Raw genomic sequence first — 22,125 nt, 5'->3', positions numbered from 1 at the left:
TTTTTCAGTTTAATTTATTTGGTATAGCCCTGTGAAGCCATTCGGCTCTTGAATCGGGTGCAATCGCAACAAACAAAAAACAAAAACATGAACAGGAAAACATCTTAAAGTGACTATGCGCAAACAGAAAAATCCAGGAAAAAAACAGCAAAAATCTTCCAGGTACATTTGTTTTCAGGGTAGCTTCCATCTAATGACCCCAAATTGTCACCCTAGCATTGGCACTGGCCAACTTCTACAAGCATGCTGAGAGTACAAGACCTGCTTAATGGAACGTGAGATCCAAATATATATATACTCTCATTCAGCAGATCTGTCTGGCGTTGTCCAACGTGCATTTGAAGCTTCGTTCATGGGAAAACACATTCCTGCGGAGGGAGCTGGTAGGAACGTAGGGTTGCTCGGTCAATGGCCAGGGTCAACGGCGGCGTGGTGTATTCCGCAAATATGCCCGACTGTGAGGGTGGGCACAAGCCGGCGTGAGTAGGTTAAACGTTGAGTTTTATAAGGGCACCACGGGGTGACCAGCCCCTCCCCACCCAGCCCCACCCCTCCCACCCCCCACCCAGCCCCACCCTCCCCACCCAGCCCCTCCCCATCCTCCCCACCCAACCCCTCCCTCCCCACCCAACCCCTCCCCACCCAGCCCCACCCTCCCCACCCAGCCCCTCCCCACCCTCCCCACCCAGCCCCTCCCCACCCTCCCCTCTCCACCCAGCCCCACCCCTCCCATTTTTGGATGCACGACGGACGGACGCAATAATCCCCTGTGGGCTGGTGGAACCAGGTGGTTCCTACCAGTATAACTGTTCCATTGTAATCACAGTCCAGCCCATCATTGCATCACTTTAGTGGCGTCATTGTGAAGTTACTCCCATGCATTTCATTCCACCAATCCAGTGACGTCGAGGGGTGACTATGACCACGACGAACTGGCTGGATTCATTGCTTGGACGTTCCAAGTAAATGTGTTTGTTAATATCCTATGACACCATCTTTTGCCAATCTTGTTTAGACAGTATTCACTAATTTGCGTTACAATTATCTGTCGTAATGTCACACGTATTTTAATAGTGTATAGCGTTTTATTTGAACATGTAACAAAATATTACTTTGCAATCTTTTTTTACACGTTTCCTTTATCTTTTGCAGGCATTATAAGATATGCGTTAGACGAGACCACCTCCTAGATTTTCATTTTCAAGTTTCATTTATTTGGTATAGCCATGTGAGCCATGCGGCTCTTAAGTCGGGTGCAACCGCAAGAGACAAAATATGAACACAGAAACATCTTAAAGCGACGACACGTAACAGAAACATCCTGGAATAAACCAGCACATATTCCTAAAAAAAACCCGTATTAAAACGCTGTGTGCAAAAATCCCAATGTGGTGCAAGTCAACAATAAAAAAATTAACCCGTAAAAACAAAGTTTTTCACTATAAATCCTTAAAATGCGTGGCGGCTAGAGTCCTCTCGTCCTCTGGCTTGAGATGGCTGCCACCTATGGGTCAGATGATTGTCTGCCAGCATTAAGCAATTGGTAATTAAATATTTTAAAAAAATTCCCTAAACAGTGTAAAATTTTGGAAAAAAATTTTCACGAAAATTAATTGTCACGCATAACGAGTCTGTGTGGAAAATGTCAGCTCGATTGGATCACGGGAAGTGGGTTAAAAAACGACCGAAAGATTTGCACGGTCGTAAGCAAGCAAGCACGCAAGCAAGCAAGCAAGCGAACTTAATATAAAGGATTTAAAAAGATGGATTTGATCACGAGACTGTGAGAGATGGCGATGGCTTGTGGAAGTCTTCATCCAGCAGTGGATCGATCATGGCTGATGATTAGCATGTATAGCTCTTTATTTTTTGGCTGTTCCTTGGTTTTCACCTGACATCAACAACCACGTCACACAACCACACTCCCGCTCTGGTTTGGAGGATGTCAACTCGCACCTCAGCCCTCGTCTGTAAAAGGAACATACAAAAACAGATTGTACAACATCGGGTTAGACCAGGGGTCAGCAACCAACGTAACAAGAAGAGGCATTTTTTTTCAAATTCAATAAAGAAAACCCGCAATATTTCAAGAGCTGCAATGCTTTTGAGTATGAGACGGTCGTTATTTCCCATCTCGTTTGTACAATTCAGTTTGAGCCATGAGCCTAAGCGTAACATTTGCACACAATTCACTTCAACTACTCCATTCTTGTATATGGTCATTTCGGGAGATAAGTGCTCCTGAGCAGACTGCTTCAAATAAAACACATTCCTCCTGCGGAGGGAGCTGGTTGGAACGTTGGGCTGCTCGGTCAATGGCCAGGGTCAACGGCGGCGTGGTGTATTCCGCAAATATGCCCGACTGTGAGGGCGGGCACAAGCCGGCGTGAGTAGGTTAAACGTTGAGTTTTATAAGGGCACCATGGGGTGACCAGCCCGTCCCCTCCCCACCCAGCTCCACCCCTCCCACCCCCCACCCAGCCCCACCCCTCCCACCCCCCACCCAGCCCCACCTTCCCCACCCAGCCCCACCCTCCCCACCCAGCCCCTCCCACCCACCCAGCCCCTCCCCACCCAGCACCTCCCCACCCAGCCTCTCCCCACCCTGCCTCTCCCTACCCTCCCCTCTTAGCCCCTCCCCACCCTCCCCTCCCAGCCCCTCCCCACCCTCCCCTCCCAGCCCCTCCCCACCCTCCCCTCCCAGCCCCTCCCCATCCTCCCCTCCCAGCCCCTCCCCACCCTCCCCTCCCCACCCAGCCCCTCCCTCCCCACCCAGCCCCTCCCTGCATGCGCGACGGACACAATTATCCCCTGTGGGCTGTTGGAACCAGTGGGTTCCTACCACTATAACGTCACTAAGGAGTCTTTAAAGAGCCGACCCTCTGGTTGGAGCTATAATATTTTTTTATAATAATTTACCTATTTAATTAGAATTTAATTATTTGTCTGGGAAAACAATACTGAGTCATAGGACTCTTTCAGGAGGATCCTGCGCTGTGTTATATTACGATCTTTTTTCCCAGAAAATTAATGAGTTGTTTAAACAAGTGGGAGGAAACCGGGGCACCTGGAGAAAACCCATGCTCACGAGGGGGAACAACACTCCATCCCCATACAGATGGAAACAGATGCTGATTAGTCCCCTTGCCGCACCGCCTTCTACTGCCGAGCCGGGGTACGGCACCTCAGCGCCCACGGCAGAGGTCACAAACGGGTTTTGATTCCGTACCCGTACCCGGCCGCACCAGGGTCGCAAACGACGACCCGTACCCAGCTGGGTACGGGTACCCGTTCCCTACCCGTACCCTACCCGAAATGAGTGACAAACGGTGACTCACCAGTGACTCACGGCCTACCCGTACCCGTACCCGGCCGCACCAGGGTCGCAAACGGGTGCCCGTACCCGTACCCGGCCGGGTACGGGTAGCCGGGTATCGGGTAGGGTACGGGTATCGGGTACCCGGTTGCGACCTCTGGCCCACGGGAAGGCAGTTTAACAACACCTCTGCGGTGATCTACCAACTCTCGCTGCCTTCACCAGTGCTGGAGTCCAGGCCACGCGCATAGTAGCCACTAGGATCTGGGTTATAGGTGTGTGTGTCTCCACTCTGCCTCTCTGACCGTGGGTATGGGGGGGGTGGTGGTTTGTCTTCCGTCAGTTGGCACTCGTGGCCCACATGACGGCGTCCGGAGAGACGGAGCTGTGGCTCGGCAAGCAGGAGCCGCAATTCCTGGACCCGGTCACCGGGGCCCGGCGACTCTTCCCAACGCGCCACGATCCGGCGACACTCGCCCTCTCCGTCATCGTCCCCGCGTACAACGAGGAGGAGCGCAGTGAGTCAGCCACTCCGCTCGCATTTCTCTCGCTTCCAACGTTTACAGAGGCCGCTGGGATTCAGTTTGCACCAGTATGCTGTGTGTACGTTGGGCTGTTGCAATGCTGGGATAATGCGATATGTGCTTGGTGCGGTCTTTTAGTCTCATTATTTATTCCCGTTGACAGTGCCAGCCATGCTGGATGAAGCTATGAAATATCTAGAAGACAGAAAGGTAACGTATTACATATTAAGCCCATCCACTTTTCAGAAATACAGTTGGTTTCATACACATGCCATGTCTTTTTCAACTAGTCCCAACACTGAACGAACTAAACTGTTGTGATTAAAACCTGTCATTGATTCATACATTCAGCAGATCTTGCAGTTCTATTTTACATATTGAGTTTGTACTCGTTTTTTGTACATTATAAATACGTTATTAATTATTAAGCAAACACCATTCCCTCCATTGTTAGCAAGCCATGCCTAATGCCTTAGCATGCCGTGGAAAGATGTTAACTCCCTCGCCTGGTATGCAGGAGGTTGTGGGTTTGATCTCGACCTGTATATTCGGAGTTTGCATGTTCTCCCCATGGTCGCGTGGATTTTTCTCTGGGTCTTCTGGTTTTTCCCTTTACATTTAGAAACACGCGTTTAGAGTATTTGGCTGCTATAAATGTCCACATGATAAGCCACTTAGTTGAGCTATTATTTGTGGCTTGGTCGGTTCTGTAAAAGAGCTCTGCAGCTCAGTGGGCCTGACCTGGTGAAATAAAAAAATAGTTTAAGCCGTGAAAGAGTCACAGACGGAATGTGGTGGTCTTCAATCTTGACTTAAAGCTTTCGTGACCGCAGGAATTCATATTTTTGGGGTCTTTCGGTAAAGTCACGTAGATAGGTTCAAAGAAAATTCAAAACTACGATATTTCGATCTCAACACAAGCAGTCGTCATACAGACAAAGGGTATAAACCTCGAAAGGCAACATTTTAAACCTTTATAAACAGTTTGCCTTTAGAGGCTAACCCCCTTTTCCTGATGACGACTGCTTGTGTGAATCGAAACGTCTTAGTTTTTATTTTCTTTGAACCTATCTACATGACTTTACCAAAAGACCCTAAGAAAAGAATGTGGTGGTCTTGTTGCTGCTATGGAACCTCCTTTAGCTCACCAGGGGGCAGCACACATCCACCATGGTGTAGTCTTCACATCTTAGGCATCTTGTAATGCACTCCCATGCCCATTGGATGCATTGTCAAATATTAGGGTCGTGATTCGATTCACAAATCGATTTTTTTTCCTGTCTCATTTTAACAATTTTATTTATTCGGTTCTCGTTTTTTTCTGTCTCGTTTGTACGATTCTATTTGATCCGTTATTCCTAAGTGTAACATTTGCACATAATTCACTTCAAGTATTCTATTCTTGCATATGACAATTTTCAGGAGATAAATGCTCCTGAACATACTACTTCAACTGAATATAATAAATTTTCACACGCACGGTTCGATGCGTGTATCATAGCACAAGCATCGATATTAATAGTTGCATTTATTTATCTATAAATACCGACTGGTTTAACGTGGTAGATTCGTGCCGTGTTAAGCGAAAAGCGCGTGAAGCGAAAACAATTTCCCCATAAACAATGGCACGAAAGCATTTGCCGGGAAACGAGGTACTAAGCGCACGCGCAGTGAGATGGCGGGACAAATAACTGAGGGTACGCCGCTGAGTCGCTGTATCATTCCGCGCATTGTATCGCACCGCTGAGCTTCGCAGCTCAAGAAAGTACAGTGAAACCTTGGATTGCGAGCATAATTCGTCCCGGAAACGTGCTCGTAATCCAAAGCACTCGTATATCAAAGCGAATTTCCCCGTAAGAAATAATGGCAACTCAGATGGTTCGTTCCACAACCCAAAAATACTGTATTCATATAAAAATGATTAGTACAAAATAGCTTTTTATATTTTTATTATTTAAATGGAATATAAAGTAATCAAATTAATTAATTACATTTAATCGTGGCTGGTATGAGGGAGACGAGAGAGAGGAGAGGAGGGTTATTGTGTAGGACGACTTTCACTTGCAGCACAGTTACGAAAGAACAGTCACTACACTTGGACACAAAATAAAAACATGCTTTACGCACACACTCGTGGTCACAACACTATACAACACTATAGTATACTCTTCTTAGGTTTTTTCGGTAAAGTCACGTAGGTAAAACATCAAAATGAATGAAAATAAAATAAAAAATCACGACGTTTCGGAGGCAACACAAGTCTCCGTCATCAGGTGGGACCGTCACAGCCAGATTAGCTGCATCAAGTGAGGCAATGATTCAAGATGTAATCCCTTAAAAGCGAGTTGAGGGGGGGAGGAGAGGGAGGGGGGGAGCTCATCAGACTATGGTAGCCAATGAATGGAACGTATCGGGAGGGAGGGGGGGCGAGGCCAAAAGGGTGGGCGACGGCGTGCAAGCGATTGTGCGCAAGCGGCTAATTACTGCACACGCCAACACAATGGAGCGATTATGCGCAAGCGGCCAACTGCCGCACACGCCAACACAATGGGCAGAGAGGATAGACAAAAGAACGAAAATGCCCATGTTAATACCAATGCTATAGTATACGCTCGCACGGATGTTGAATATACGAGTGAGGCACGCCGACTGAGACCGAGCATGGGAGACCATTACCCACAATCCCGCAGCGAGAGAGATAAAACAACCATTGGCTCAGTTGTGATCACGTGATGCTCGGCAGACAAAGCGTATACTGTACGTACTGCTCGTATTGCAAGACATCGCTCGTTTGTCAAATTATTTATAAATTTTGCTCGTCTTGCAAAACACTCGCAGACCAAGTTACTCGCAATCCAATGTTTCACTGTAGTTTGTCTTCGACCGCTCAGAAACCGCGTTATAACGGCATGCGTTCCCGAATGGAAGAACCGCGTCATGGCGAAAAGTCGTTGTAGTGTGAACACCAAACGTTAAACGAGCACTTACCTGTAGATGCAAGTGTGTCGACTGTATTTGACATCTGCTGTGCTTTTTGAATGCGATCCATTTGTGTATGTTGAACTTGTTTCGCACCGTACGTAGCCAACCGCGCCAATCGGAGGTGCAGGGGGAAGGACAACCAACTAAACACATAAGGCAGTTATGTAGAATTCGTTTAAAATTTAGATTTGAAAGTGCATAGCTCCATTGACTTACTTGAGCTATGCATTGGGTTTTGTGCGTTGTGTATGTATGTATATTGGTGCTTCTTTCGCACCGTGCGTAGCTAACCGTGCTAATTGGTTTGTTTTTGAGATGATGGGCAATTAACAGGATTAAATGAATCCGTGACAGAATTAATGATAAATTATGTTAATGTTTTGGCCCATATATGGATTAAAGGAGTGTGGCTTTGCCCATATAAGGAATACTGCAACGGGGGAATTGACATTTTTTGACGATTTATGTTCGATTCAACGGGAATCGACCTGGATCCATCATGGATCAAGCACGGTGATTCCTGTCACGTGATTTGTGGATCAAAACCGACGATTTGTGGATCGCGCGTAAATTTGTCGATCTAAAGAGACGATTTGTGGATCGAAAAAGCCCCCACATTAGGCCGCCCCTTGATACCGACTGGCTTCCTTCTGCATTAACACAATTTGTCATTAATTCTGTTGCGGATCAATTTCATCGCCGTTGCAGCGCGTCAAGAAAAAAAACCCTTCGCTCGCTCGATCGAGAGGAGTGGGATTCCTCGGGGGGTCAGCCGCGGTCGCCGCTCCGACAGTTCGCACACTCGACAGTTCGGCTGCTGCATCCGCGATGTGGAGGGCAGCCAAATCCATGTTTGTGCGGTATTAATCATTTTTAAATCCTTATGGTGCTTAAAAAGCAGCTGACTAAATATTATAACTGTGTTTTGAGTATGGTAGTCCTTTCGATGACATCAGGAGTAGCTTGATGCTTATCGTCCGTGCCTCCTGTAGAAGGGAATAATGGACAGCGGTCGGTTATGTGATGGACTTTGCTCCCACGTCCATGCAGCGACGTTTACCAACGCATATGAAGCGGCGTGGGCAAGTATAACCAAACAATCCCCAATAACCGTGTGGTGTGGCGAGGCCCTCGTTCAGTAGTGCATTGACAAAAGAGTGCTGTACATGCACGCGTGTGTGTGTGTACCATGAAGTCCACGGGCAAGAGCGCATCGGAGCTTGTTGTTCCTTTAGGTGCCGCCACTCCTTGCCATCCGCTTACTTCCGTGGGAAATGGGAAACAGCAGGAGTGGGAAGTCATCTGAAGGTGGTGGCTAAAGGCGCTCTGAGATACGTTTGTGGGACCTCGATTGGCACGGGTGTAGAGATGAGTCTCCTGTTGGGTGCCGTGGTGGTGAAATGTGAACTACCTCGCCTGGTATACAGGAGTTAATGGGTTCGATCCCGATCCTGATGCCTGTATATTTGGAGTTTGCGTGTTCTCCTCGTGGTCGTGTGGATTTTTCTCCGAGTCCTCCGATTTTTCCCCCTACACATTTATAATCAACATCACGCGTTTTTGATTATTTGGCTGCTATAAATTTCCAAATGACGAGCCACTTCGTTGAGCCATCGTGTGTGGCTATAGGTCGCTTCTGATAAAGACCTGCATAGCTCAGTGGGCCTTACCTGGTAAAATAAATATTGTTTAGTTTAGTAGGAGTGGAAGTAGGCTCCACAACAGGGTAGCAGAACGCTGCTGAGTGAGCTGAGCAAGAAAGGAGGCAAATTGAATCCACAATCAATGAGAGCGGAGTAGCGACTGGACAAGCAATGGTTTGCCTTTCTTCCAATTCGATTTTATTCTCATTATCCGGGGTCAACGTTCAATATGAGATTAAATTCTCTCTTTACCGTCGTGGCGAATGTAGAGCTGCTGGTGACTGCGGTAAATGTGAGCCAAGAACAATATATAATTACACATTGAAAATAGTCGAGTTTTACGCTTGCAATTCGATGCATGTTCCCTGAGCCTGACAATGTATTTTAATCAATAAATTGATGCATTTATAGATTGTGAAGCGCTGCAGGTCATTTCTACCAGCTACCAACCATCTCACTGTGGCACGAGTATATATTATTCATAATTTAGAGCCCTTTGTCACTCACTGCCGGATGTAGACCTCCCCCACAATGCATCGGCTTCGGGGGTTTAACCGCCCTTCACTAAACTTTAAAATCTAGATTGAAAGATAATTTCTTTAGTACTGCTTGTTGTTGTTTTTGGTTTCTTGTCCTTCCCCCCTCCGCACCTCCGATTAACACGGTTGGCTACGTACGGTGCGAAAGAAGTTCAACAAACACACACACGTGCATACAGACTGGTCCAGTGTGGGTTGGGCAAGCGTGCGGTGCCCAGGATCAGCTCAGATATCACGCGCCAATATTGTTTGCAGCGGCAAGAAATCAAGATCGGTGTGCCGGATTCGTTGTGCAGTGCGCTAACTACTGCACCACTGTGAATACAGTGCGGCATAAAATGAAAACTGCAATGCCAGACCGCAGTCAAACACTGATTACAGTACAACACATTGTATTGTCTTGGATAATGATGAACATGTTAACAAAAAGCTCAACATATGCATCAACATACCACTGCCGTTAAAATAAAACGTGACAATAGGCGATGTTTCGGGCAATGGCTCTTCTTCAAGAGCACATAGATCAGTGGTTGTTAACCTTTACTGCAGCCTTGCAGTGGTTCTCAATCGTTAAAACTTGTAAAAGGTTTCAGTTTGGTGTTTTAACATCTTAACAGCTGTTTTGTTTCATATTCTTAGGTTTTTTCGGTAAAGTCACGTAGGTAAAAAATTAAAATTAATAAAAGTAAAATAATGGAACCGTTCCACCTGAAGACGAAAGCTTATGTTGCCTCCGAAATGTCGTGATTTTTATTTTATTTTTATTTTACTTTTATTAATTTTAATTTTTTTCCTACGTGACTTTACCGACAAAACCTAAGAATATGAATCCTTGCAGTCACGAAAGCTTCAAATCTAGCTGTTTTGTTGCTGGAAAAAAGGGGACAACCTATTCTCATATTTTGGTACTGGCAAAAGAGGTACCATGATGTAGCTACTAACCCCGAGCTCTCATTACTCTTGATAGTGCATTGTCTTTGAGCTGTGCGCCTTTTGGCGTCCTCTGGTCTAACACTGTTTTGAGATGAGGCTCAAAAGAAAGCTGTCTCTGGTGTGGACCAATCAGTTTCAAAGACAATGCATATATTATCAGAGTATGTTTTTGTTTGCATTCTGACCACAAGTATTGTGGTTAATGCAGACATGATTCCTTGTAAAAGGTTTCAGTTTGGTGTTTTAACATCTTATCACCTGTTTTGTTGCCAGAAAAAAAGGGGAAATCCTATTCTCACAACATGTATGATGTTAATAAATGCATAGGGGTTTGATGAAACAAAGTAGTTGTACCAACATGCCCATGCTTAATTTGTGTTTCAATGATTTAGCTTCTAAAATAAATCTGGCCATCTTCTTGGTTCTTTCGGTAAAGTCACGTAGAAGGGAAATAATACAATAATCAAAATAAAACATAAAATACAATTCTCACGACGTTTCGGCCACAACGCTAGCAGCCGTCCTCAGGTGAAGAACAGGGCTGTCGGAAAGACAGCGTCTGAATGGGACAGACCTGTTCTTCACCTGAGGACGGCTGCTTTCGTTGTGGCCGAAACGTCGTGAGAATTGTATTTTATTGTTTTATGTTTATTATTTTATTATTTCCCTTCTTCGCGTCTTTACCGAAAGAACCAATAAAATGAATCCCTGCATTCACGAAAGCTTTAAATCGAAAAATCTGGCCATGTCTCGTACTCTCAGAAAGGGTATTTTGCATCCCCGGGAGGTGCTGCGTGCACACCAGGTTCAGAACCACTGACACAGATCGTCTATTTGCATTGCACATAGATGATAGCACACAGAAGATCTATGTTCCAATTATCTATGTAGATAGCACCTAGATGATCGAGAATAGACATTTTGGGCAAGAGTTATGTCCCGAAAGGGAAGTGATGCTGATGATTACGTTAGGTTTGTAGTTATTTGCATTTGTGCGCTGCCACCGATTCAAACGTGCGATCGTTGTCGTCAGATGAAGTCTGCATTGCTGAACAAAACCAAAACGGCAGGAGAATGCGCAGGGAAGTTTTATATTGTGGCAACACTGGCGTTAGACGATGTTAAAATCGGCGGTATTGCAGCGACTTCAGACGTGGCAGCTGGAAAAGCAAGTGCTCTTCCCCTGCTGCGTACTGCTTGCGTCGCGCCAACAGATACGGTTGCAGTCTTGCTTGCGCGCAGCTTAAATGTCATCGTACACAAACTTCCAGTGGGATCCTGTTGCTCGACTTTTCACATTGGCATATACAATTCCCATTGAAATTTCGATTTAAAGCTTTCGTGACTGCAGGGATTCATATTCGTGGTTCTTTCGGTAAAGTCACGTAGAAGGGAAATAATAAAATAAAAAAAAATTCAACAATAAAATTCTCACGACGTTTCGATTGCAACACAAGCAATCGTCATCGGGTGAAAACCTTTCTACGTGACTTTACCGAAAGAACCAAGAATATGAATTCCCATTTGCTAGTATATACGTTTATATTAATACATGGATAAACTGTCCTCTTGCCATAGTAACGTGGAAATTCCACCTATGGCTCAGTTGCTAATAGGTCCACATATATAGATCCAACGTCCCCCTCTTCCAATGATTGCCACTCGTATTTTATTTACTCTGACCTTTTCCTTTTTCCATGCTGCAAAGGGGTGGTGTTTGCATCGTCAAGTGTCACATCTGGAACTTAATCTTTATCTCACGCGAACTCCGGTCATCCTCGCAGTGGCTCTTGGCTAGCCATCGAACAAAGACGGTCACTGCATCGCGCACTTTTGTATGCACTTCTGCAGCTGTCTGGAACGCTCTTTCCAATATAAGGAAGCCAGTGGAGCTATGCACTTTTAAATCTAGATTGAAAACTCGTTTCTTGAGAGCTACTTTTTGTGTTTAGTTTGTTGTCCTTTCCCCGCACCTATGATTAGCATGGTTGGCTATGTACGGTGCGAAATAAGTTAAACATACATCTAATAAATAGTTGGTTTCTGCGGGTATACTCAACCTTTTTCCTATAAATATCTGCACAGAATTCCTTCGCTAGTTTCATAATTCTGTCCCTATGCATTGCTGTGGTCCCATCCTTCTCTCCAGGGGGGCGACTGTTTGGAAATTATTAGTCATAAACTTCCTTTCTGCTGGTTTCACACTCCCACATCTTCAATCAGTCGTGAGAGAAACCATTGAATGGATGTTGCCACTTTAATGGGAAAAACTTTAGACATCAAAAAAATTGCAAAGGGCGACGCACCGAAAGTGGGCGGCACAATAAGTAAACAAAGCACGTTGAAGAAAATAAGAGATATGGAAAGGAATTGCCAAACACAACAAAGGATACAAACAAATACGCAAATCTGCTAGGGAAATAATAATAATGAAGTGATAAAACTACGCAAAAAGTAAGATGATACACTGTCTACATACATTTATATACACTCATTATGTATATACGTTAAGCTTCTTGGGGCAACGTACGTAGCCAAACGTGCTAATCGGAGGTGCAAAACATGCATATCCAGCAGTGAGTGATATCTGAACCCAGCAGCACTGACCAGTAGAAAACCTACAGAACAGTCATCGTCTGCGCCAAGACCCTCGTGAAAAAACGAGTCATCAGACACTGACTTCCCTGGGTAAACACGCATAATAAATAGTAACCTGAGATAATACCCCACCCCCTCCCCCCCGCATGGCAGGCATAGCTTTTGGAGGCCTTCAATACAGCAGTGGATTGACAAAAGGGCTCTACATTTATTATACATACATCATTATCCTTCGCTTATAGCCCAGGTGTTGCCTTGCCGACATTTTATCCGGAGCAAATCCCTCTGGAGTGGCAATGGAACTTTTAGCCCCGGCCAGCATTCAGGACGCGACTGGTCCGGTAATTGAGGAAGTGCCCGTAAATATCTCGAGTATTGGCTAAGACACCTGTGCTCGGTGACACTAATACCACCATACAATGGCCTAGTCCGAGGCTCGTTCATTAATATACTAACGTACGGCTTCTGGGTACCCCTGGGATGTTACATTGTTTAATGCTGCCGGGGGGAGGGGGAGCGAGGGGAGGCAGGGGTTGAGGTAAACCTGGCCGCACAGAGCCGGTCGCGAAGCAGCGGCAGAGGTCGCAAACGGGTTTTGATTCCTTACCCGTACGCGGCCGCACCAGGGTCGCAAACGGGTACCCGTACCCGGCCGTACCCGTACCCTACCCGTACCCGGCCGGGTATCGGGTAGGGTACGGGTACGGGTACCCGATTGCGACCTCTGGGATGAAGCCATGTTGCAGGCGCGGGTGGGTTGATTCTAGGAACTTGAATTGTGAGAAGAGACAAGACGTTGGAAAATGAGTGACAAACAGTTACTCACCAGTGACTCACGGTCTACCCGTACCCGGCCGCACCAGGGTCGCAAACGGCTACCCGTACCCGGCTGGGTACGGGTAGCCAGGTAGGGTACGGGTATCGGGTACCCGGTTGCGACCTCTGGGCAGCGGACAGAACCTTGAGAAGGAAACGATGCCTTCGGAAGGCTCGTGCAGAAAGTAAACCGTAGAGCTATTGTCGAGCACAATGGAGTTGCAGACAAATATGGCGACGCCGTTCGTCAATGTGACGTCCGTTGCATAACGGCGCACGGTCAATTGATCGTGAAATCGTGGAAGAGTTCAAAGCGGCGCTTCCTTTCTTTCCACGTTTTGACTCCCGCCTCCTCTCTCTCTTTCCTCTCCCTCTCCCCCTTTACTTGGAATCAAGTTGCACAATTCACGGCCTTTCTGGGAATCCATGTGACTTGGACTCGTAGGGAGAGAGGGAGAGGAGAGAGAGATGAGAGAGGGGGATGGGGGGGGGAAAAACACCAGCCGATGGTGAATCACGAGTGGAAATCAATCCTAACAAAATTATTCGCTGGGTTGAGCCAAGCGCTTGGGGTTTTTTTTCTTTCTGTGAACTGAAGGTCATAGCTCACTCTGCAAGCGCGGGGGCCCCTTGTGCAGTGGTCGAGGACGAAATGAATCCCAAGCCCCCCACGACGTTTTAGAGATTTAACCCCCCGCAACCTGCGCGGAACGACAGCGGGGTGAGCGGTGAAAATGTGGGACGTGGGAGCGCTAAACTCCCCGTAAACCCCATCCGTAGGGGCCAGAGCTATTGCCTCCGACGGTCGCAAATTAACATCGCAAGATCTGGCGTTTTTTTAATGTAAAGTACAATAAACTTGCCACGATCAGACGTACTCTATAAATAAGTAGAATTCTGTTATGCACCTTTATGAGGATATACTATCTAAAATTACGTCTGCTACATATGCTGTGTTAGCCATAATGCTCCGTAACAACGCATGAGTTTGTATACAGTATCAGAAGCGTTTACTATAATTGTGTCTCTTTGCAGGTTTGACCAGCTGCTAAGTTTAAACAAGTATGACATTTACCGCCTCTTTTTTCTGATCATGAAATTCCTTCGTACGAGAGAAAATAATTATAAATGCGCGGTGGGAAATCGGGCGTAACAAAAATTAAATCTACATAACTCGCTCGCTTGTAGCATGCAAACATACCTTAAAGTAAACCGACCAACTCTGAACCCCCGCTCTATAATTCACGTGTCTCCGCCGAGCTGACTTATACTTCACAACGGCAGCTTTTGATAAAAAAGAAACGGAAAGCCAAAAAACGGCGCGTGCACACACATAAATGAAAAGCTTAAAGCGGGCCCTTTCAGGTGAAATGGTTAATAAATTGGATGGCGGTGGTCGTTTGTGTCAGGGCGCTAATTCAGACAGGCAGAGTCAGAAACCGTAGTGCGCTGAAACTCGATTATGGGATGCGTGGCGATCATATCTGCATGGCTTGATAGATTGCCCTGCCGTTAAATTACCCGCAGAGAGGGGGATTGAATGACAGGGTTAGCAGCCAGGGGCTCCATAATGGCTGATAAGCCAGTGGGGCTTGTGTGATAAGGCTATGAACCTTCTCACTGGCTTATCAGCAATATCAATTTTCAGATTTTATAAGCAAAAGAGGGCATTATTTTTGCACCGAGAAAACTACCTAAATGCTCTCTTAACAAATTCATTATTATCTGGAAAGTAAGTCTAGCGTGTGTGTGAGTGTATAATCAACCGCGAACAGAATTCGATCGCTGGAATACTTAAAAATGCGGAGCGGGTCGTGCAGCGGTTACAGCGCTGTGCTTCGAAACCGGTGATCCGAGTTCGATTCCCGCTCGCGCAAAACACCAGTAATGATTATCTGAACCGGTCCTCGGCCTCCCCTAGGTTGACTCAGCCTCCAATGAGTACTTTGTGCAGTGTGTAAACATCGCCGCTCGGGAGACAAAGGCGGCCTGGCGTGGCGTTGTCCGCCCACCCCCTTCGTGTGTTGTCCCGGCCTTCATAGGAGCTCGCAACTAGCACATGCCCCAACAGTCTGTTAAGGCTATACGGGAGATCTTCGTATAAGAGACGGCAAACACAATTTGATAATTGTATGATAATTGGTTTTTTACCCTTCTATCTGGCAACAAAACTGACACCTTTTTTTACAAGGAGTCATGTTTGCATAGACCATAATACCTGCAGTCATAATGCAAACAAAAAACATAACTCTGATAATGAATGCACTGTCCTTGAAGTTGATTGGTCCACACCCGAGACAGCTTTCCTTAGAGCCTAGTCTCACATGGGTTGGACCAGATGACGCCAAAATGCGCACTAAGTTTTTTGTTGCCAGATAGAAGGGTAAAAAACCAATTATCATATTTTTTACTGGCAAATGAGGTTCCAATGGTGTTGATAATTGTACTTAAAAATGTCACGCCACTGTGATGTTCTGCAGATTTTTAACACTTTGCAGTGCTTCCTGCTCACAATGATCACTTTATGAATATGGGTGTGAGCTTAAAAAAAAAAGACCGTTAACTCTGCCTATGCTTTTCATAGCATGTTTTTATACCTTGATAACTTCTAATCACGTTTATTTATGAAGCGCACGTGATATAGTGCATGTTCTAGTAACACCTTACCTGTGCCACGATGTGTATTGTACACGGTACAAGCATATTGTTTTTCTTCTACTTTATAAAAAAATGTACTCGCTCAAGAGGGGCGAGGTCTGCCAAGGAAGCCCAGGAGCTTGGGATTAGAAAGATTTGGTTGATTTATTTCACATTAGCAGATCGTACATTTTGGCAAGTCGCGTGATTTTTTGCGGTCCGTTCAAGAGCCTCCTAAGTGAGTTGTTTACCAGAATTGCCATCTTCGTGTTGGCCACGTTCACCCGTCTGTTATTGACTGTGAGGTTACGGCACGTCAACTTAAATTCCAATGTGAACCTCGTCATGAATTGCAGCTCGAACGAATTCTTCTTTCGCATTTTAAAATGCGTTAAGATTATTGAGATAGTTTGGCTGCTATAAATGTCCTCGTGATAAGCCACTTTGAGCTATCATTCGTGGCCAGATCGCTTCTGAATAAGAAGCTCATTGCTCATTGGGCTTTTCTTGGTAAAACAAAAAATTGTGATTTTCTTACCTTTCCTATACATTGGACTCCTATCGTGTTTTTGCAGTTATTGCAATTTGTTTCTGACCAAGTGCCCCTATTGGACATCTGTGGAAAAGAGCTTCATAGCTCATCGGATTCCTCCTCCAGTCTAAATAAAGATTCTGATAATTGTCTGAGAACCTCCCTGCCCAAATCTTTAATAATTAATGAATTTTCTGAGAAGGGTATTTTTTTTTACCACCAACGCATAACAAAAAAATAAGACGCGGGTTCACGAGCCAGCAGGTTCTCTGGACCAAGGCTTATAATCGGTTAGTTTAACACGTAGTTTTTTTACGCAAAAAAACCGCCCTGTTGCTTTTTATTAATTTATCGTTTAAGTTTTCGTCATCTACCAAGGCGACACGTCACTTTTGTGACCTGTAATCGGCGTTTATTAAAGAGTCGCGAAACGTTTTCTCGGGACGCGATTTCCTTTTGGAGTAGAGGACACAGGCATGCCCAGAGAAACCCCATGCAGGTGAGGGGGTAGTACAACATCTGCACAGGCGTAGTGGAAACATCTTGTAAATTTCAGCAGGCCCAGGGCATCCTCATGCCCAGAATGAACCGCATGGCATCTGTCAACCGTGCCTAGAAGGTGCTGGATTGTAGCCATGTGCCCCCCACATCCGGACGAAGGACTGCTCGCCGTGTTCTCAGAACGCAAGCAGCCGCATCTCATGCACCCCGCTCCGTGTTTGAGTTACGGATCCATACAGGGGATGGAGTGGTGAGCGACGCAGTGGTTAGCACACCGCGCGACGAACCTGTCAACCTGCGTTCGATCCCCCGTCGCGGGTAACCGTTGACGAGCTACATGTGAACTACCCCTGCCTGGCCCCACCCTTCGCCGCACCCGCACCGACCAGCATGGTGAAGTATGGTTAAACAACACCCCCCACCCCCCCCCCCCGCCTTACGGCTGACATGTTGTGGGCTAATGTCTTCATTCAGCAGTGAATTGACAAAGGAGTCTCAATGTTTAATTGTTTTATTTTCTAAGAAACATTCTCCTACAGTCGAGCCCTCTTGAGGAAAATCCCCCCCCCCGCCACCCCGTCCTCTCTTGCCTCCCTCTCGGTGTCCCCGTGCTCTCTTCCCCGAGTAAAACCACCTCTCACAGCTGTTGCCAACATAAAAAAAAACCCGACGCTAATTGATCCCAAAACCGTGATGTAAGCTTCCTCTCGTATCACTAATCCTGCCATTGCCTCCCTCCTTAAGGGACCCCCCCTGACCCCCATCAACCCCCTCCACCCCCCCCCAGATCCAACACCTCCTCCGCGTCGCCCCACCCAGAACACACCTCGCAGGGAGGCACGGACTGAAACGCCGTGCCTGCAGGGCAGGGGCAGAGGGAATAAAAGAAGTGTCGGATGTAAATTAATAATTAATAACCCCCCCCCCTCCACCACCCACCGCATCCTTGACGAAAGGCGGTGGTTGTGGGTGGTGTTGAGCACAGGAAGAAGCTGGCCAGCTTTGTTGTCGTTTATCGCGGACGCCACGGCTTAGCGGAGTGTGCGACGCGCGCATCGCTGGTGCCAAATTCACGCCTTCCGGTCTGGCCTAGGTTTGTCCCTGCGGCGGTGACGACATCTACACGAAATCAATCGCCCGCAGTCTTTATTTGTAACCGGGTAAGGAGAGCCTATTGAGATTGAACCGTCGCTTCGCCAAGGGAGGCCTGATGTCGAGAAGACAAATGGAGCGATGCAGAACCGAGCGATACAAAAACACGTGGAATAAAATATCAAAATCGTAGCGTACACACGTGAAAATATGCCAAAACAATTATCTATATTCCTGATGAGGGCTCTTGCCTAATAAAATTGAGCTCTTTTATGACTTCATTGGCCACAGATTGAGTTCTATTGAGCCAGTGGTCTGGATAAGGCCGAGAGCTTTACACAGCACGTGCAGTGCTGCGCACCGTTGTGTGATTATCTCTTTTTGTTTCCAGCCTGTGGTTACGTTTCTGATGCCATAGCTTTTCTCATCAGTTACAGATTTGAAGCTGTGGCCCCAGCACATCAATTTGTTTTCACTCTCCCTAAAACCCCGTTTCATTGTTTCTACCATTCTCCCTTCTGCCCAATCCCTCTGTGGTGTCCCCTGCAGACGGCACCGCTCAACCACCTTCGTGTTATCCATTACCCAGTCCAGTTCCTCGCCATCCATTCCATGCCCCCTCCTCCTCCCCTCCTCTCTCGGCAGCCACCCACTCACCCCTGCGCTCACTCCTCCGTTACTCCACGTCCTGAATTATTGATGCAAGGGCCAGCTCTTAGGGGAAGGGAAGGTCGGGTGGAGGGGAGGGAAGGGGGGCAGGCGTGAGGATGTTGGGGGAAGGGCATCTGCGAGCGTAATACGTCGACATGGCACGGCGCTGTGCATATATGCGGCCCGCATGGCACGACTGAAAGGAGAGCAGCAAGCTGGTGTGTGATTACCGATTTTAATATTGTGTTTTCGGGTTGTGCTGTGCGTTGGCGGATGCAGTGTTCCGACGTTTCACTCCTCGCACTTGGAACCTTCTACAGGAACTAAGTTGAGCTCAATTCTAGTCCTGCCTCTCTCGCGCTCTTCCTATCTCTCTCTCTCTCCGTGTAAGCCTCTTTTGTTCCTTGAAGAAAGCCAGTTGGCCGAAATGTGACGAACTTTCCTTTCAATGGCAGAAGAAGAAAAATAACTTGTTAAAATTTGGCGCACTGTGGTATCAGCGCGATTACACGTGCTGGCCTTGTGTGTGTGTGCGCGCATCTGCGTAGGCGAGTTAGCTCTGCCGTTATCATCCACTTGTTTTCACGCACCCCTCGCCAACAAGGAGGTGGCGGGCGGGCTGGGGGTGTGGTGGTTAGCATCTGGCTGTGTGTTTTTCTTGCCAAGCCACGTGCGTCAGAAACCAGATGCGATGAGTCAACCACCCCCCCCCTTTCTGCCGTGGCCTTGATGACAACGGAAAAGGGAGTGGCTTGTCAGTCCATCTCTTACCATGCCGCCGGGTCGTACTATGAGCCACACGCCACCTGCCCACATGAGCTGTAGGCCACGACAAAGCGTGGATTCTCCGAATTGTGACGACTGTTCTTTGTGCGTTGTAATCCCACCAGTGGCAAATTGTCATCCTGTAAAGAAAGCTGGTGCGTTGCCTTTCCATCACGCGAACTTCGGTCATCCTCGCAGCGGACTTTGGCTAGCCATCGAACAAAGGCAGTCACTGCATCTCGCGCGCTTTGAGATCCATTTCTGCCACCGTCTGGAACTCCCTTCCGATATTAGGAAGCCACTGGAGGTGCACACTTTTAAATCTAGATTGAAAACTCACTTCTTTAAAACTGCACAGTTGGCTATGTACGGTGCGAAAGAAGTTGAACATACATACAACACGCATTGCCTGCTCGGCACATTGTGGACTAGAGCTGGGATAATTCGTCCACGAATCGGTTAAAGATTGTCACCGACTACTTTTCTCGTGGTCGATTACTCAAGCTCCTTTTAAATGGCGGCCCGTCCCCACATTATGCCTCCCGAAGGCAGGAAACCCCCTTAAAGCCACGCCCAGCGTGACCGTTGTGATGATGCCGATGAGGTCATCAGGTTCCTCCCCCCATTACCTCCCATCAAGCGGCACATGTAGGAACAGGGGTAAGACTTTTTTTCCTCCCCGACTATTTCCGTGATGTCTGATCGGTCGAGAGTAATGAAACCGATAATCCATTACTTAAATAATTGGATAATCCAGCTCTAATGTAAACCCACTGCTGTGTGACAAACGTTCGTTAAGGATTGGCAAAATCAACTGTGGAAAAGGGAGTGGCGTTTGCGTCACTGTTATTCCTTTGAGTGCAAAATAACAAGGTTAAAATAACAAGAAGAGGGCTGTTCTCAATTTATGGTTTGTGCATATGCACAAGTGAATCGTAGGCCTGTGTGTGCGTGTATGTATGTTGTGTGTGGTGTGTAAGTGAACTCTGCCTGAAATGAGTACCTGGTGCAGTGTGCAAATAAACTGCCAGGTAAAGCCCAATTAGCTACATCGCTCTCTTTCAGAAACGACCTGGTCACAAATGGTTGCTCAACGAAGTGGCTTATTGTGTGGAAATGTAGAGCAGTCAAATACTGCAAACGCACGTTTCTAAATGTGGAGGAAAAAAAAAACCAGAGGACCCGGAGAAAAATCCAACGTGACCACGGGGAGAACATGCAAACTCCAAATATACACGAGCCAGGGTCGGGATCGAACCCACGGCCTCCTGCATACCCGGGGAGGTAGTAAACATCTCGCTACCGTGGCGGAGTAAAAACAGCAATGCGGAGTCAAAAGGCAATCTGTCATGGTGGTGGTCATAGCACTCGAACCGTTTCCGTCATAATAAACACATTCCTGCGGAGGGAGCTGGTAGGAACGTTGGGTTGCTTGATCAATGGCCAGGGTCAACGGCGGCGTGGTGTATTCCGCAAATATGCCCGACTGTGAGGGCGGGCACAAGCCGGCGTGAGTAGGTTAAACGTTGAGTTTTATAAGGGCACCACAGGGTGACCAGCCCCTCCCCACCCAGCCCCACCCCTCCCACCCCCCACCCAGCCCCATCCTCCCCACCCAGCCCCTCCCCACCTTCCCCTCCCCACCCAGCCCCTCCCCACCCAGCCCCTCCCCACCCGGATGGACAGATACAATAATCCCCTGTGGGCTGGTGTAACCAGGAGGTTTCTACCAGTATAAAAGGAGTGCCTGGGAGGTATGTAACTGCAACTTGAGTTCAATTCCTGGCCACGGCTAACAACAGTGGCGAGTGATATCTGAAGTAGTCTTTTGACCTCCCGCGCGAGGTCAACTCCACCTTAAATGGGTACCTGCCCCGGCGTGTGAAACCGGCGGCGGCGGCCGGGCGTCATGCCTCAATAGGTGCTACTCGCAACAGGAGTGTGTTCTAGGCGATACAAGGGGGCGGCCGGGGGGGGGGTGATCTTTGTCTCCGTGTGTGCATCTAACAGGCATCGTCTGTCTCCGCTTGTTATATTTTCTGTCGCGCAGAAACGCGACGGGAAGTTCTCGTACGAGCTGATCGTCGTGGATGACGGCAGCAAAGATAAAACGACGGAGGTGAAAGAATTGCAGCAGCATCATCGGCCCTCAGCAATAAAACCTCCTCTCTGTCTTTGCTTGTATCGTGCTGGCAAGTTCCCGTCAGGAGGGTTCCCACTCTATTGTTTGATCTCAGGCTGGTCGTCAATCACTGCACACACGCGCGCCGGATAAAATTGAGTTCGCAAATTAATTTGGCAAATTTCCACCTCTGAGAATTATTTCGTTTTTGGACTTCCACGCGATGAAAATCTCTTCAGCCGGACGTATGGGAAATTGCAGTTGCCCCCTCGTGTAGATGAGAGGTCGTTGAAAGGGCTCTCAGAAGGAAGGAGGAGGAGATGTAGTTCTGTGATACCAACTTCTGCAGGCTCTTCTCCAGCATCGGCTGCTGATGCACTGCCCTTCCAAGGGTTCCAAATTGATGCATCTTTGGCTCATGGCCTAGCGCTGATAAACGTTACGGAGGGGGACTGCTCGACGCAAAATTGGAAT

At 47.3% G+C, this 22,125-nt stretch overlaps 1 protein-coding gene across 1 annotated transcript in view; it reads left to right on the top strand.

Moving 5' to 3' along the window:
- Window positions 1-22,125, top strand: part of ALG5 (ALG5 dolichyl-phosphate beta-glucosyltransferase) — a 45,144-nt gene that overhangs the window by 3,092 nt on the left and 19,927 nt on the right. Inside the window, exons 2-4 of the mRNA XM_078863017.1 lie at window positions 3,660-3,834; window positions 4,004-4,050; window positions 21,580-21,648. Of these exons, the coding sequence (XP_078719143.1) occupies window positions 3,660-3,834; window positions 4,004-4,050; window positions 21,580-21,648 (291 nt within the window). The remainder of the gene's footprint in view (window positions 1-3,659; window positions 3,835-4,003; window positions 4,051-21,579; window positions 21,649-22,125) is intronic.

The sequence above is a fragment of the Lampetra fluviatilis genome, chromosome 15, assembly GCF_964198595.1.
Source record: "Lampetra fluviatilis chromosome 15, kcLamFluv1.1, whole genome shotgun sequence".
Taxonomy (NCBI): Eukaryota; Metazoa; Chordata; class Hyperoartia; order Petromyzontiformes; family Petromyzontidae; genus Lampetra; species Lampetra fluviatilis.
This window is presented reverse-complemented; position numbering and strand designations above follow the sequence as displayed.